At 45.6% G+C, this 15,913-nt stretch overlaps 1 protein-coding gene across 2 annotated transcripts in view; it reads right to left on the bottom strand.

Annotated features, from left to right (window-relative positions):
• LOC147612674 (uncharacterized) overlaps positions 1–15,637 on the bottom strand; it is a 41,622-nt gene extending 25,985 nt beyond the window's left edge. For both annotated transcript variants that reach the window (XM_086783241.1, XM_086783240.1), the window contains exon 1: positions 15,103–15,637. In XM_086783241.1, coding sequence (XP_086639367.1) covers positions 15,103–15,435 — 333 coding nt within the window. In that variant the 5' untranslated portion in view covers positions 15,436–15,637. The remainder of the gene's footprint in view (positions 1–15,102) is intronic.
• Between the last annotated feature and the right edge of the window lie 276 nt (positions 15,638–15,913).

The following is a 15,913-nucleotide window of genomic DNA, read 5'->3' as shown; positions in this document are numbered from 1 at the left end:
TCCACAGCAGAATGGGGTTGCAGAAAGGAAAAATCGGTCACTCATGGAGATGGCCAGATGTATGCTAAAGGCAAAAAGACTACCACATATCTTTTGGGTGGAAGCAGTAATGTGTGCTTGTCATATTTTGAATCGATGTCCCACAAAGGCATTGGTTTCTATTACTCCTTTTGAGGCTTGGCATGGCCGCAAGCCTTCTGTATCGCATTTTCGTATCTTTGGGTGTCTTGCTTATGCACACATACCCAAAGAGTTAAGGAGAACGCTTGATGATAAAGCCACAAAATGCATTTTTGTTGGGTATAGCCGTGAGAGCAAAGGCTACAGGTTATATGACCCACTATCCAGGAAGATATTCATCAGTCGGGATGTGATTTTTGATGAAAAATCAGAATTATCCATGGCTGGTTATGAGGCAAATCAGGCTGAAAATGATGTGTTTGAAGGTCTACTACCCATGGAGTTTCATTCCACAGTTGGTGATCCAACTCATGAGGGTACTGGACAGCCAGCAAATGATGTAGGTGGTGCAGAAATTCAGCAGCCAAATGAGCCAGAAGCTGAACCAAATATGGGACAGCAGGCACCACAGGTCAGACATATACCTAGATGGTATTTGAGGACATTACAGGACAGCCATTTAGAGGGTCCTCTTGCTGGTCGTACTCGTAGGGAGACAAGGACCAATGAGCATGCACACATCATGGATTTGAATCTGGTTATGGCAGCCAGTTTACAGGATGATGATGAGCCTGATTCATTTGTGGATGCACGAGATAATGTGCATTGGAACAAAGCCATGCAGAATGAGATTGATTCTATTAAAAAGAATCAAACATGGGATTTGGTTGATCTGCCCAAAGGCAAGAAAGCCATTGGTACTAAATGGGTCTATAAGTTGAAAAGACATGCAGATGGATCCATTGACAGGTACAAAGCCCGTCTAGTTGCAAAGGGCTATGCACAGAAGAAGGGCATTGATTATGAGGAGACATTTGCTCCTACATCCCGTATGTCGACACTTAGGTGTGTCATTGCATTGGCTGCACATCGTGGTTGGGTTGTTCATCAGTTGGACATAAAGACTGCATTCCTACATGGGGACCTCGAGGAGGAAGTTTATGTATTTCAGCCCATGGGATTTGCAGAACATGGTCAGGAGGGGAAAGTATGCAGGCTGAAAAAGGCCTTGTATGGTTTGAAACAAGCTCCACGAGCTTGGTATGCAAAAATAGATGCTTTTCTACTCACTCAAGGATTTGTGAACAGTCCATCAGAGACCACTTTGTATGTGAAGAAAGAAGAGACAGATCTGCTGGTCATCAGTCTTTATGTGGATGATCTCTTGCTCATGGGATCAAATGATGACAAAATTGCAGCATTTAAAGAGATACTGCAACAGACATTTGACATGTCTGACTTGGGCCTTGTACATTACTATTTGGGCATACAGTTTGTGCAGGATAACAGAGGCATTGGGTTGTTGCAATCACGTTATGTTGCTAAACTTCTGGAGAAGTTTAAATTTCAGGATTGCAAGCCTATTAGTACTCCTATGGAGCCTGGGATGAAACTGTCACTACAAGATGACAGTGTTTCCTTTGATGCCACTACATATGCTCAGGCTGTTGGGTGTCTCATTTACTTGTGTAATACAAGGCCAGATATTCAGTATGCAGTCTCTCAGTTGAGCAGATTCATGCACAGCCCACGGTTGTCACATTGGCAAGCTGTGAAGCGTGTATTCCGTTATTTGCAGGGTACCTTGTCTCTTGGGTTGCTTTATCCTGAGGGGGGTGACATGCAGTTACATGCTTACAGTGATTCAGATTGGGCTGGTGATTTTGATACCAGACATTCCACTAGTGGGAATTGTTTCTTCCCTGGCGCTTCATGCATTTCTTGGCTAAGCAAGAAACAGACCACAGTGGCCACTTCATCTTGTGAGGCAGAGTACAGAGCAGCCTACACTACTACTGTTGAGTGTGTTTGGCTGCGTCGTCTTATGACTGATATGGATATTTCAGTGGAGGAGCCTACACCTATCTATACTGATAGTCAGAGTGCCATTGCTGTGGCCAGGAATCCTGTGTTTCATGCTCGCACGAAACACATTGAGATTCACTATCATTTTGTTCGGGAGAGACTCCAGGCAGGAGATATCAGTCTGATCTACTGTCCTACAGATCAGAATGTGGCAGACATCTTCACCAAGGCATTACCACGTCCGAAATTTGAAGCATTCCGCAATGCTTTGAATTTGTTTCCTTTTGGTGGATGATGTACAGTGATCACATATCACTCCAGGGGGGTTTGTTGGGTTTTATGCTGTGTATGCACCCAGAGGAGTGCTAGTGATCATCAGTAGGTTACTGGGGCACTTTTTACTTCAATTAGTGGAGGTTTTTTCCCCCAGTTTAGTTCATTTTCACTTATATGCAGTTTATAAGTGTTTTGGTCCACCCGGCACATTTATGGCCGGACATGTGAACACTTATCCTTTAGGGGTCACTATCATGTGGCTTGTACTTCACTTTTTTCATCATTGAATAGTACAACAGTCGTGTTCACTCCCTCTGCTTGGTTTTCCACGCCTATTTGCTTTCTGTAAACCCTAACCCTAACCCTGTCCTGTCTTCACACTTGGTTTTAGACTTTTGCTGCAGGTTTTGAAGGAATAAGCAAGAGTTGTTTGTCACTCTGACGTGACGGTTTGGCCTTATTGTTCAAGATAATTGTTTCATCACCCAGATGCACTGGAGGGGCATTGCTTTGGTCATATGGGGAATCTTTCTTCATTGGATGCTTACTGTGTTATTGAGTGCAATCAAGGACGCTTGCTGTTTTTCAAGAGGGGGGTATGTTACGACCCTGTGTTTTTCCCTCTGGACAACAAGCAGGTGGGCACAGTAACGAGCATGTGTGGGAGAGAATGAAAATTAGGGTTAGGTCATGTGGGAGACATACACAGAGAAGCAAGGGAGAGAGAGAGAGAGTTGTGGGGATAAGTCAACTCATCAAGTGTGTGTGTGACTCCCCTATCACACATGTATATTGCACTAGTACACATAGTGCACTTAGTACATTAAAAGTACTAAGTGTACTATGTACTATAACTTATGGGCTTGTACACACTATAAGGGTGGGCATAACGCCTTTACCCCAACAACCTCCCACTTAAAGGCAAAGTGCCCTTAAGTAAAGGAAAAGAAAAATCAGCATGTACATGATAATATACAAGGCCATATCAAGGCTGAAACTGGCCTCATCCAATGCCCATCAAGTGTCTGCAATGAGCAAACCGCTCCGGAGGCAAACTCTTTGTCAACAGATCAGCCGGGTTGTCATCCGTATGAATCTTAACAAGCTGAATTTGCTTGTTCTCTATCACCTCTCTGATGAAGTGATACTTCACATCCACATGCTTCGTCTTTGCATGAAAGACAGGGTTCTTTGCCAACTGGATGGCACTCTGACTGTCACAATGCAACAATGGAATATCCCCTGTATAGCCCAAATCAACCACTAACCGAGATAGCCATAATGCCTCCTTGCAAGCCTCTGTGGCTGCAATATACTCGGCCTCTGTAGTAGATAAGGCAGTGCACTTCTACATCCTGGATATCCATGACACAGCACCTCCTGTGAATGTAAACACATAACCGGTAGTAGACTTCCGGTTATCTGGATGACCGGCATAATCCGAATCCGTGTAACCATGCACTAATGCATCCTGTTTGCCAAAGCAAATGCACAAATCCTGTGTGCCCTTCAGGTATCTCATGACACCTTTCACTGCTTCCCAATGCTTCTTGCCAGGGTTGGCCATGTATCTAGAAACCACTCCCACTGCAAATGCAATGTCCGGCCTAGTAGCAACCATGGCATACATGAGACTGGCACAAGCAGAAGCATACGGAATCTTGGCCATATCAGCCCTGTCTCTATCCGACTGTGGGCTGTCCATAGCACTGAGTTTCACATATGGAGGCAAAGGAGTACTAGTCTTCTTCCCCCCGTCCATATTGAACCTCTGCAAGACTTTGCCAATGTATTCCTTCTGAGACAAATACAACACATGCTAATTTCTGTCCCGAAGTATCCGCATACCCAAGATGTGATTAGCATCACCCAAATCCTTCATATCAAAGGTTTGATGCAGCCTCTGCTTCAAGGCATCCATCTCTTTACGAGATTTTCCGGTAATCAACATATCATCAACATACAAGATGAGGATCAATAGACTGCCATCCAAAGCTTTCTTGGTGTATAAGCAGTGATCTATGTCACTTCTCCTGAATTTCTGAGATTTCATGAATGTATCAAATTTATGATACCATTCCCTTGGTGCCTGTTTGAGCCCATAAAGGCTCTTTTTCAGCTTGCATACAAGCTTCTCCTTTCCACTCACTGCATAACCCTCTGGCTGATGCATATATATCTCCTCACCGTGAAGAAAAGCAGTCTTCACATCCATCTGAATCAAGTCCAGATCATCATGCGCAACCAAAGCTAACACAGCTCTAAGTGTGGTCATTTTGACCACTGGAGAGAAGATCTCCTCAAAGTCCACACCATATTCCTGCTTGAAGCCCTTAGCCACTAACCTGGCTTTGTATCTTGGCTTTGCATCTGGTGCAACTTTGAGCCTGTATACCCACTTGCATGGCAAAACCTTCTTGCCTGCAGGCAAATGCACCAACTTCCATGTTTCATTTTTATGCAGAGAATCCATCTCTGACTTCATGGCACGCTCCCATAGAGCTTTGTCTGCCCTCTGTAAAGCCTCTTTATAACATGAGGGCTCCCCACAGTCAGTGAGCATCAAGTAGTCAACCCCTGGAACAAACCTGTCAGGGGCTCTGGAGGGTCTTGTGGACCTCCGTACCCAATGACCATCATTTGCAGGTTGCTGTCCAGCCTGCATATCACCCATTGGTGGCTCCTGTTCCATGCCATAAGGCTGAAAAATCATGCCCGGTATCTCCTCTAACTGTGGTATATCCATAGGGATATCTTCTGCCATCTCTGGCTGTTCATTTGGACCATTTTCAGCACCATTTAAGGGCTGGTTTTCTTGCTGTAATGGCTGATTTACAGCCCTTTGTTGTTGTCCATGATGTCCATCATCATCAAAGATGACTCTGCCAGGCTCCTGTTGCCTTGTTGCAGGCTCCTTATACATGCATGTTTCATCAAAAATGACATCATTGCTGCGTATGATCTTTCTATTCACGGGATCCCAAAGTCTATACCCCATTTCACCTCTGTCACCATATCCTAGGAATATGCATTTGTGAGACTTAGGATCAAGTTTGGTGCGCATTTCCCTGCGTATGTGCACGTACGCAACGCAACCAAACACTCTCAAGTGCTTGTATGACGGAGGCTTCCCTGTCCATACTTCCTCTGGCACTTTCCCACCAAGCCTCGTGTTAGGTGACCTGTTTATGAGGTGAACGGCTGTCATAACAGCTTCAGCCCAAAAACCATGAGGTAATGCAGCATGTGACAACATAGAACGGACCTTCTCCTGAATGGTCCTGTTCATCCTCTCTGCTGTCCCGTTTTGTGGAGGATCATAAGGAGTAGAGAGCTCCCTCTTGATGCCTTTAGCATCACAAAAGTCTTGAAACTGTTTGGACATATACTCTCCACCATTGTCGGAACGCAAAGCCTTCAGTGTTTTGCCAGTTTGATTCTCAACAAGAGCAACAAACTTCTCAAACACTGAGAATGTATCACTCTTCAAACGAAGAGGATAGACCCACACCTTGCGTGTGGCATCATCAATAAAAGACACAAAGTATTTTGCCCCTCCCAAAGAAAGCTGAGGCATCTCACATACATCTGTATGCACAAGCTCTAACTGAGCATCTTTCTGTCCAAGAGCTTTCTTGTGGGGGCACTGTAGTTGCCTACCATATATACAATGCTCACAAAACTGAAAACTTGAAAACTTTAGAGAAGGCAAGTAACCCAAACGAGACAATTGCTCCATTCCTTTGACACTCATGTGTCCCAACCGGCTATGCCACATAGAGATTTCCGGCAGCTCGGTTGCATTTACATTAGCATGGTGACAAACACCTGCATGCATAAAGTAAAGAGTGTCCACCTTAGAGCCTCTGGCAACAACCAGTGAGCCCTTACTAATTTTCCACTTTCCACTACCAAATGTGGTAACATAATCAGCATCATCAAGCTGTCCAGTAGAAAGCAGGTTCTTCTTGATCTCAGGCACATGCCTGACATCATGGAGCATAAGCTGTGAGCCATCTGAAAACACAAGCCTCACATCACCTCTGCCAAGAATCTTGCATGCATGGTTATCACCCAAATAAACCACTCCTTCATTGCCAGCAGTATACCTAACAAACTGTTAAATATAGTATCTCAAAGTGGGTTGGTAGTCGGCCATTTCACTTGTGAGGGTATATATACCCATGCCCACCCATTGTATTATTCAACTATTCATTGCTAAAGTGAGCTGTTCGTCAACTTTTCTCTCTCTGTCTCTGCGCCAACTTCTCTCTCTACGTGTGTATGAGTGTGGCTTCCGCATGCACCAATCTGACATGGTATCAGAGCTTCTGGCTCAATGATCCTCAAGCGCAGGTAGGAGCAGTTGAGAACAAGAGCTGCGTTGGCTTGTCTGCTACGATTGCGACTCTTGCAAGGCCGGGGTGCTGCAGAACGTGAAGCACGACTGGCGTCGCGTGGCCGTAGTTGAAAGATTTCTATGGTGCCGATCTGTCCTCCATCCATGACCACCTGTAAGAAGTGAATGGGCATCAAGTGAAGACGTAAAGAGAACCTCATCCTCACTGCCACCTGCATGTGACACATTGATTTCTTCAATCTTGACTCCACTTTTGCCCTTTGGCTTTACATCTTTGGCTTCATCTTTCTCTTTGTCTTTGCCTTTTCCCTTTTCTTTTTGATCATTTTTCCATTTGTAGCATTGCTTTTTAATGTGTCCCTTCTTGCCACAATAATGGCATTCCAAATCCTTTTTGGAGCGAGACTTGCTCCTTCCCCTTTCTTGGCTTTTTCCCCTTTGCTGGGATCTCCCACGTGCATTCATTGCATTGGACTTTCCAACAGAGTTGTTTTTCCTGTTCATCTTTTCTTGAAGAAGAGCACCCTCAACATCTGCATATGACAGCATAGCATTCGAATTGCTAGTGGCTGTCCTAAATGTGTCCCAACTCTCTGGCAAAGTGCATAACAGAAAAGTGGCTTTGAACTCATCGTCCATTGCCAACTTTTGATTTATAACTTGGCTGACAATACCATTAAACTCATTGAGATGGGCTGTCATAGATGCCCCTTCCTTCATCTGAAGACCTATGAGTTTCTTCAACCAATACACTTTGCTTGAGGCACTTTGTTGGGCATACAAGTCCTGCAATCTCTGCCACATTCCCCAAGCTGTCTTCTCTTCACGAATGCTGAAAAGTAATGAATCTGACACAGACAACATGATAGTAGATCTTGCCGGCTCATCCATATCTTCCCACTCTTCAGCAGTAAGAGAAGCGGGCATTACACCCCTTTCTTCGATAGGCTTGTGCTGCTTTTTCTGGAGCAACACATTGTAGCACTGGGTTTGCCAAATATCATAATTATGCGAGCCTTCAAGCTTCTTGATGTGAAGCAATGAAGAGCTCTCACCTGTGGTTGCCATAGCAAAATGCAACCTGTCAATGCCTGACTCCCTGCAAAATGTGCAAACACTGCACCAAAAGCACACAAAGTGCTCACAGTTGTTCTCCCAAGCTTTATCTCCCACTGCGGAAGCAAGAATGCAACTTTTCTCCCACTTTATGTGATGAAAACACCAAAATCTGGTTGCTGCAGATTTTGAACAGCACCTTAAATGTGCTCTTTTGCCCTTCCAAAGTACTGTACAGCAGTACCAAGTGCTCACCAATGATGTACCAAACCTGTACCGGCAAGTACAGCAGCTGAAATTGAACCTTTTGGTCACTCAAAACAGTGTACCGCCATGCCAAAACTTGCACAAAGCTGTGCCAAATCTGTACCAACAGGTACAATAGCAATAAATGCTCTCCTGGCTGTCCAAATGAGTGAAAATCAGACTTTTACAGTCCTGTACACTGCATACAACAGTTCCGAACAGAAATTGGGCAAAAGCCCCTTGACTGCAAGCTGATTTTTGAGGATTCAAGGCATAAATGTCTTGCCTGCTGCTTTGCCAAGCTCAACAAGCATAAAAACTTGAAAAGCCCCTTGATTTAAGATCAATTTCTGATCATACATGGTACATTGACGCACATGAAGGCATCCAGAGTGTTCACGATGCTTCCCCCTGGCCACATATACATCAAATGCATGAAAGCCCCTTGATTTACAGGCACATTGAGTGCTTGTAAGGCATCAACACATTATCCACAGCATCAAATGCGATTGCCTGCATGCAAATCAACCAAATCGGCACAAAAGCCCCTTGATTTGCTCTGCAATTTGCTGCAATTTTGCCCGAATGTGCGATTTCTCACATCATACAGCATGTATGAGTGCTTAATTGCACAATTACATCAAAAGCCCCAAATTTCAACATCCAATTTCCTGCAAATTGATCCTGATTGTGACCAATGTCACCCAATTTTGCCAATTTTGCTCAAAAAATTGAGCAATTGGGCACCTGTACCTGCTCAATTGTTGATTGTACTTGCTCAATTGCAAATCCCATAAAAAAAATTGAGGCAAATACCTTGTAATTTCTGATTTTTGTTGCAGGAAAGGAGGGCGTCGATTTTGCTGTTGATGCTGCTGCTCGTCAGGCTTCTACAGTCGTATTGAAACGGAGGAGGCGCCCGTGGCTAGTTGTGCAGAGTAGGAGGTTGGGCAGACCAGCGTGGCTGTTGGAGAGGCGGACTGTTGAACAGTCGCTCAGAGATCACGTGGTAGTTGGCGAGCACCAGGCCATTGAATACTAGGCCAGCTTACACGCTTACCCACGCCTAGCGCCTAGTATACATTCATTTGTGCTCTGATACCAGTTGTGTGGGAGAGAATGAAAATTAGGGTTAGGTCATGTGGGAGACATACACAGAGAAGCAAGGGAGAGAGAGAGAGAGTTGTGGGGATAAGTCAACTCATCAAGTGTGTGTGTGACTCCCCTATCACACATGTATATTGCACTAGTACACATAGTGCACTTAGTACATTAAAAGTACTAAGTGTACTATGTACTATAACTTATGGGCTTGTACACACTATAAGGGTGGGCATAACGGCTTTACCCCAACAGAGCACGGGATGGACACGTGTGAACAAGCATCAAGTTTGAATGTGAAAAGGAAACCTATAAGTGTGGCCAGCCCAAGTGTGAAAGGGGACAAAAAGGATTTTTAAAGTCATAAGGTTTTTAAACCTTTGATTGCTAAAAATATTATTATTTTATTTGAAAAGCATGCGTTTTTCATCCTTTGCTTTAGGCGTTTTTGAGAAGAAAAACGAATCGTTTTCTTTATAAGGGTGGCGAGCATGAGGAAGCGAGGTGGGTGATCGCCGTGTGGGAAGGTGGCCGGATGGTACGCATGTCAAAATACGCTGCGGAAATGATAACCAAACTTGAGACCACAAGAGCAAGTAGAGTGCAGAAAATAGACAGCACAAGAAAGACAGAGAGATGGGCGTGTAAACTCTTCTCTATACACAAGATCCCGAGAAAAACTGAATGAGTACAAAGTGCGGATCATGGGGCCTATTTATATGGCCCCATGGATGCAGTCAGCCAGCGCATGAAGTGCCACCAGTCCTCCACGACTGGGCAAAGCCAGTCGGCCAGCAGAAAAACACCACGACCTCCTCTGATCAAGTCGGCCAGTCTTCAAGAACACATGAGTGCAGTCGGCCAGCATCAGAGGCTCCTGCCAGCATGTGGCATCCACCCACACCAAGGAAAAATGGGGAAAAAATACAGGGAGTGAGGAAAAATGATAAAACACCTATACAGGGCGGGCACACTAAAAGAGCTCAACAGTCCCACGGAGAAGCTCAAGTCCAATCTGGTGTTCAGCAACCAGATCAATGAACCAACCAACTTCCGGCACTGCGAGGCATCGACTGGCTCACAAGGATCATTAACGTTAACTTTGTGTTTGGGTCCATCGGGGCTTGCAGTTCTCCATCCCAAAGGCCTCAAGCAACTCATGAACATACCGCTGCTGAGAGACAAAAAACCCCCTCTGGGTCTGCCAAATCTCCAATCCCAAAAAGAAGTGGAGTAAGCCTAAGTCGGTCATCTCAAACTCCTTTGACAAGGCAGCCTTCGTCACACCAATGTGCTCCACATGACCGCCGGTGAGAATGAGATCATCCACATAAAGGATGATAATCGTAACCATGCCGCGTTCCCGAAAGAGATACAGGTTAGGATCTGCAAACAATCTCTAAAATCTAGTCCGAACAAAGAAGGAATCAATCTTCTGATTCCAAGCCTTGGGAGCCTGCTTAAGACCATACAAGGCCTTAAGTAACCTGTAAACCTTCCCTTCTGATCCTAGAACAACAAAGCCTGGAGGCTGCTCAACATACACCTCCTCCTGCAGGTCACCATTAAGGAACGCAGATTTGACATCCATTTGATACACAGGCCACCTCTGAGAAGAAGCAAGGGCAAGAACGGTCCGAATCGTAGACATCCGTACTGTCGGTGCAAAGGTATCCTCGTAGTCGATGCTTGGCCGCTAAGCATAACCTTTAGCCACAAGTCTGGCTTTGTGTTTGTCCACCGACCCATCTAACGCATATTTGGTCTTAAAGACCCATTTGACACCAATGACGGCCTCGGTACCAACTCCCATGTGTTGTTCCTCTCGATGGCATCAAGTTCCACCTGCATGGCTTTCCTCCAAGTATCCTGTGAAAGAGCTTCCTTGACGGAAGTGGGCTCCTTGTCCCGCATAATACAAGACATCAGAGCATAGTTTACCTGAAGAAGCTCCGCTATATTGCTTTCGTCTCGGACTCTGTGTGATCTTCGAGGGCCGTCCTCTGTGGTCCACTCGGAGGGTAACTCCGTGACACCTGACTCCCCAAGGGTGTGCAACAACCACCTGGGTAGTCGAACAGATCGTGGAGTCTCCTGCTGTTGCGGGGGCTCTACTCCAGCTGTGGGCTCAACCTCCTGTGTTGACTGAGGGCGATCAACTGGAGCAATGGTCTGGGAATCATCATCAGACTCCTCTCGATCTCCAAGAAGTGGCGGCTCCTCGACAATGGATACTGGAACATGCTCATCAAAGACCACATCCCGACTGACAACAATCTCATTCCTGTCTGGATCATACAATCTGTATCCCTTGGAAAGAGAATTATACCCCACAAATATAATCTTGCGGGACTTGGAGTCAAGCTTTCCCCTCTGCTTCTTCGGAATATGAACATACGCATCACTCCAAAAAACACGGAAGTGCGAGACATCAGGTTTCCTGCCAAAGTATGCCTCAAGCGGAGTCATGTTAGGTACTGAAGTCGTCGGAGATCGGTTGAGGGTATGGACAGCCGTTGCCACAGCCTCTCCCCAAAGTGGACGAGGAAGATCACGATGCTCCAGCATGGTCCTCGCCATCTCCACCACAGTCCTGTTCTTGCGTTCTACAACTCCATTCTCCGAAGGCGATCCTATATTGGCCAGTTCCCTCTTGATGCCATGGTCTGCACAAAATCTGAGAAATACAGTCGCGGAGAATTCACCTCCTTTGTCAGCCCGGAGAGTCTTTACCTGTAATCCAGACTCTTTCTCACCATCACGTGCCAATCCTTGAACCGTGCAAAAGCTTGGTCCTTCTGTGAAAGAAAGTAGACCCACACGTGAATCTGGTACAGTCATCAACAAGCAACATAAAATAGAGAGATCCTCCCAATGATGGTGTGTGCTGAGGTCCACACAAGTCAGTGTGAATCAACTCCAACGGTTTGGAAGCCCGCCTGGAAGCCTGCTTCGGAAAGGATTCCCTGTGCTGCTTACCACGTATGCAAGAACTGCAACGTCCTTGCCTACTGCCAACATCTGGCAAGCCAACCACCATCTGGTCTCGGAAAGCTCGCCGCAGTGCTACCACATTTAAGTGGCCAAAACGAAAGTGCCACAAATCTCCGACCTGAGAACCTGTCAACGAGGAGAGTGCAGAGAGCTTGTAGATACCATTCTCCACACCGCCTTCCCAAACAACCTGGCCAGCCTCACGGTCCCGTAGAGCAACCGAATGCTCCTCAAATTCCACCCGGAAGCCAGTCTTGCATACTTCATGCACTGACAGAAGATGAAAACCCAGAGCAGGGACATAAAGAACACGGGAAGCATGCTTGCCCCCCTTGCCGTCGGGAATAATCTCCATCCGGCCCTCACTGTGTATCGGAATAGTGGAGTTGTCGCCAATAAAAATGCGACCTGGCTGCCGTTTCAGATCCAAATAAAAGTCCCAGGATGGAGTCATGTGCCTGGAAGCACCACTGTCAAGAATCCACTCCCGAGTATCCTTCGCGATAAAGCCAACTGCCTCCTCGCTCGAAGACGATGAAGCATCGAAGTCCATCATCTCTAAGTGCACAAATGCAGGAGTCTTTGCAGCTAAGGCTGAAGAATCAGCACTCTTCCCAGTCCGCTCAGGACACTTTCTCCAATAGTGGGCCTTTCTCGCCACAATCATTGCAGGATCGTTCGGCCTTCAGCTTCTCTCGTTCTGAGTCAGGCTTCTTCTCAGAAGACTTCTCCGGTGAAGCCTTCCCTTTGCCCTTGTTGTTATTCCGGCCTTTCGACCGTTGGCCAGTTAAGGCCTCCGAACCTCCGCTGTGAGGAGGGTTCGTGAAACGTTCCTCTTGGTCCAAGACCATTGGCACAAGCTTCTCCCAGGTAATGGTGCTGAGCCTGCCACTCGTAATCAAAGAGGAGTAGAAAGCTGAATACTAAGCAGGCAAGTAGGACAGCAAAGTAATGGCCATGTATCGTGGATTGTAGACCTTGTTTACGAGATTGGGATACAGAGGATCAAGCTGCATATGCACAAGATGATGTTCTTGGAAGAGATGTGTGTTGCTCTTCAACTTAGACTTATGTGTATTCAGGGATTGCTTGACACGTCCTCTATCTTTCTCTCTCTAGGTTTTTGGCACCGTGATTGGATGGTGCATATGTGGGTTTATCTGTCATGGAAACAGGACATTGGTCTTTCGAGAAGAAACAGGACTTTGGTATTGAGGGTACAGGCTTAGGGTTTATGGAAACAGGTCTATGGTTTATCAGATACAGATCTTTGGTTTCGTGAGGAAAGCATGTCTCTGGATTCATGTGAACACGTTCTAGTTTTCTCGAGGTTACACGCAAGCTGTGACTATAGGAAGGACATATGGTTTGGTACAGCCCTACTACTGTCTGGGAAAGGGATCGTGAGATCCATGGTTGAGATGGAGAAGACCTTTTCAAGCAAAGAGGTGTCATACAGATGTGCCTTCTCTATGGAATGCTTTGTTGTAATAGCGAGAGATCTTATTTGGAAAGTCCTGGGTGAAAAGCTAAAAGGGATCCTATTGGTAAAGGATTCGACAAGTTGTACTTTGTACTCATTTTTTATCAAATGAAGAAATACCGCAAGGGATGCCACTGCGTTTTGGGGCCAATCGATGTCCTTGTATTATTTGCAGGAGCACTCTAGCTCCCCTGTTTGTTTTCTTTTTAGTCTTTTGTGTGCGAGCGTTTGTTCCACCGCCCGTCAAATTTCTGAAGGCCGGTTTCAAGTATAGTGCTAGAAAGTCTAGATTTCAGCCTAGCATGATCTTAGGGAGTTTAAAAAGCATGTAGAACTCTAGGGTTAAGGTTTTTGGGCTGATTACAACAAAAAAAACAGCAAAACAATATCATGAGTTCAGAGGCAATGGACGACGACTTTCTCAAGACTTTATCCAACGAAGAGTTGTGGGAATTTAAGAAGCCGGCAGTCAGATTCATCCACCTTTTAGCAAACAGTGGAGCAAAGCCGGATGATCCTAAAAGGCAAAAGGCAAAGAGACACTTGGCGGCAGTTTGACTTGAGATCCAAACCCGACGGGAAGTAAGGATGCTAGCAAAGGCACCCACATCTTGTGCAAAGAAAATTACTCCTTTTGATAGTAAAAGTACCTAAAGGGTTGGGGGTTTCAGCCTATCTTCAGCTCCTAGTGTGGTGTGGATAGTTTTAGTCCTTTGTGGTTTTCATCGTTGTGGTTCCTATGTTGATAATCAAGTCTCCTAATAGGCATGCCTAGAATCACGCTTCCTCTTATCAGAGCCTAGCCTCCCTCCTTTGGTTGGAAGACCTCAAATCTCGGAAACTTGTCAAGTAGCTTGATTGAGACATAATAGCCTGCCAATCATACATGGAGGCTACTCCCAAGCATTCCCAAAGACAAGAAGCAGCCCACAATGATATCTGCTCAGAGTTGGAAACCTTGAAGCATCAAGTAAGACACCATCGTGAAGAGCGGATGGCTATGCAAGAGGACCTTGATGAGCATGCCTTGAAAGAAGGATTCCTCACACGACCTTGAGACAATTAACTGCATCTAGAGTACACCCACGTAATTGATTGAGGACACCTTGGAAACCCACAGCATCCCGCACAGACCCACGATTTATGGAACCGCATCTGCTACCCTCCCATAGGAGACCACAATGAATGTAGAGGGTGATTATGGACATGATCTGTGGACACACGGAGGGCTCACCATCTCATCCCGTGAACATAGAAGTTCTTAGTCCCCTTTGCCTTGACAGAGATCAAGCTTGCAGCTCTAGAAGAGGCACACATGACCGAGGCCTGCTAGAGCTTCCTTTTATTGGTCACACATATGCTTTATTGCATTGACCTATTCTATTTCTTTCTTATCGTTGCTTTTAGAGATGCTTTATGCATAGTACACTTGGGCATTGGGGGATGTCAATGAATCTATACCTATCTATCTATCTATATGTATGTATGTATGTATGTATGTATGTATGTATGTATATATATATATATATAAGGGCTTCTTCTCTTGTTTTTTAAGCATGATGATGATGAGAAAGAGATAAGTGATGGGCTGTAGACTTACTGGGATAAGCATGCCGCTGTCCTCTCTATAAGAGGCCACTCCAGACGCTTGGCCAACATAGGGGACGTTATCAGAAGCAGGGGCGGGCAGGCTGGAGGATGCTGACGATGATGATGGCGGCCTGTGTAGGAATCTCTCGAAGAGGGCAACCACAAGAAAGACAGAGATGAGGATGGCTGTGGCCAGGAAACCGAACGACAGGACGTTCAAAGAAGAGCTCCCGCGCTTCAGGTGCAGTTGTTGGGAAGAATCGGGCGGAGGAGGTGGCGCCACCATGAGCGGTGAGGGTGAGGACTGGATCGGAGAGATGGAATACACAGACAGCCCTTGCATGTCTCTTAATGTATGAGCTATTTCAGCTCCCAATGATCTCTCTCTCTCTCTCTGTGTCACAGACGCTTCTTATCTCAAGCAGGCGCTGCGTCGCCTGTTTGCATCCGAACAATCGCCTGGTCCCGTCAGGGCCGTTGCGAGACGCTACGTTTTCGTGCAGTTGGCCAGCACAGGCCACAGAGAGCGAATACTTATTTGTAGACTAATATCAGGCTCGAAGAGTAGAACTGCCTTTCCTATCAAATATGTTAAATCTTTTTTTTAATGCTAATTTAAGGTATACCACAAATTGTTATATCATCCAAGGACCTTTCCTAGCAAATATGTTATCTTTTTTGTAATTGTTATATAATATTATATTCATGAGCTAATTTAAGGTTTACTATAAATTGTCAAATACTTAAACTTTTAAAAAAAATCTCTCTTCAAGGACATTGAGACTACTTGAGAAGGACCGAGAGAGAAAGAGAGATGTAAA

This window comes from Cibotium barometz, chromosome 45 (assembly GCF_041138505.1).
Source record: "Cibotium barometz isolate CiBa-2024 chromosome 45, ASM4113850v1, whole genome shotgun sequence".
Taxonomy (NCBI): domain Eukaryota; kingdom Viridiplantae; phylum Streptophyta; class Polypodiopsida; order Cyatheales; family Cibotiaceae; genus Cibotium; species Cibotium barometz.
Note: the sequence above shows the minus strand (reverse complement) of the source record. Positions and strands in the feature narration are given on the sequence as shown.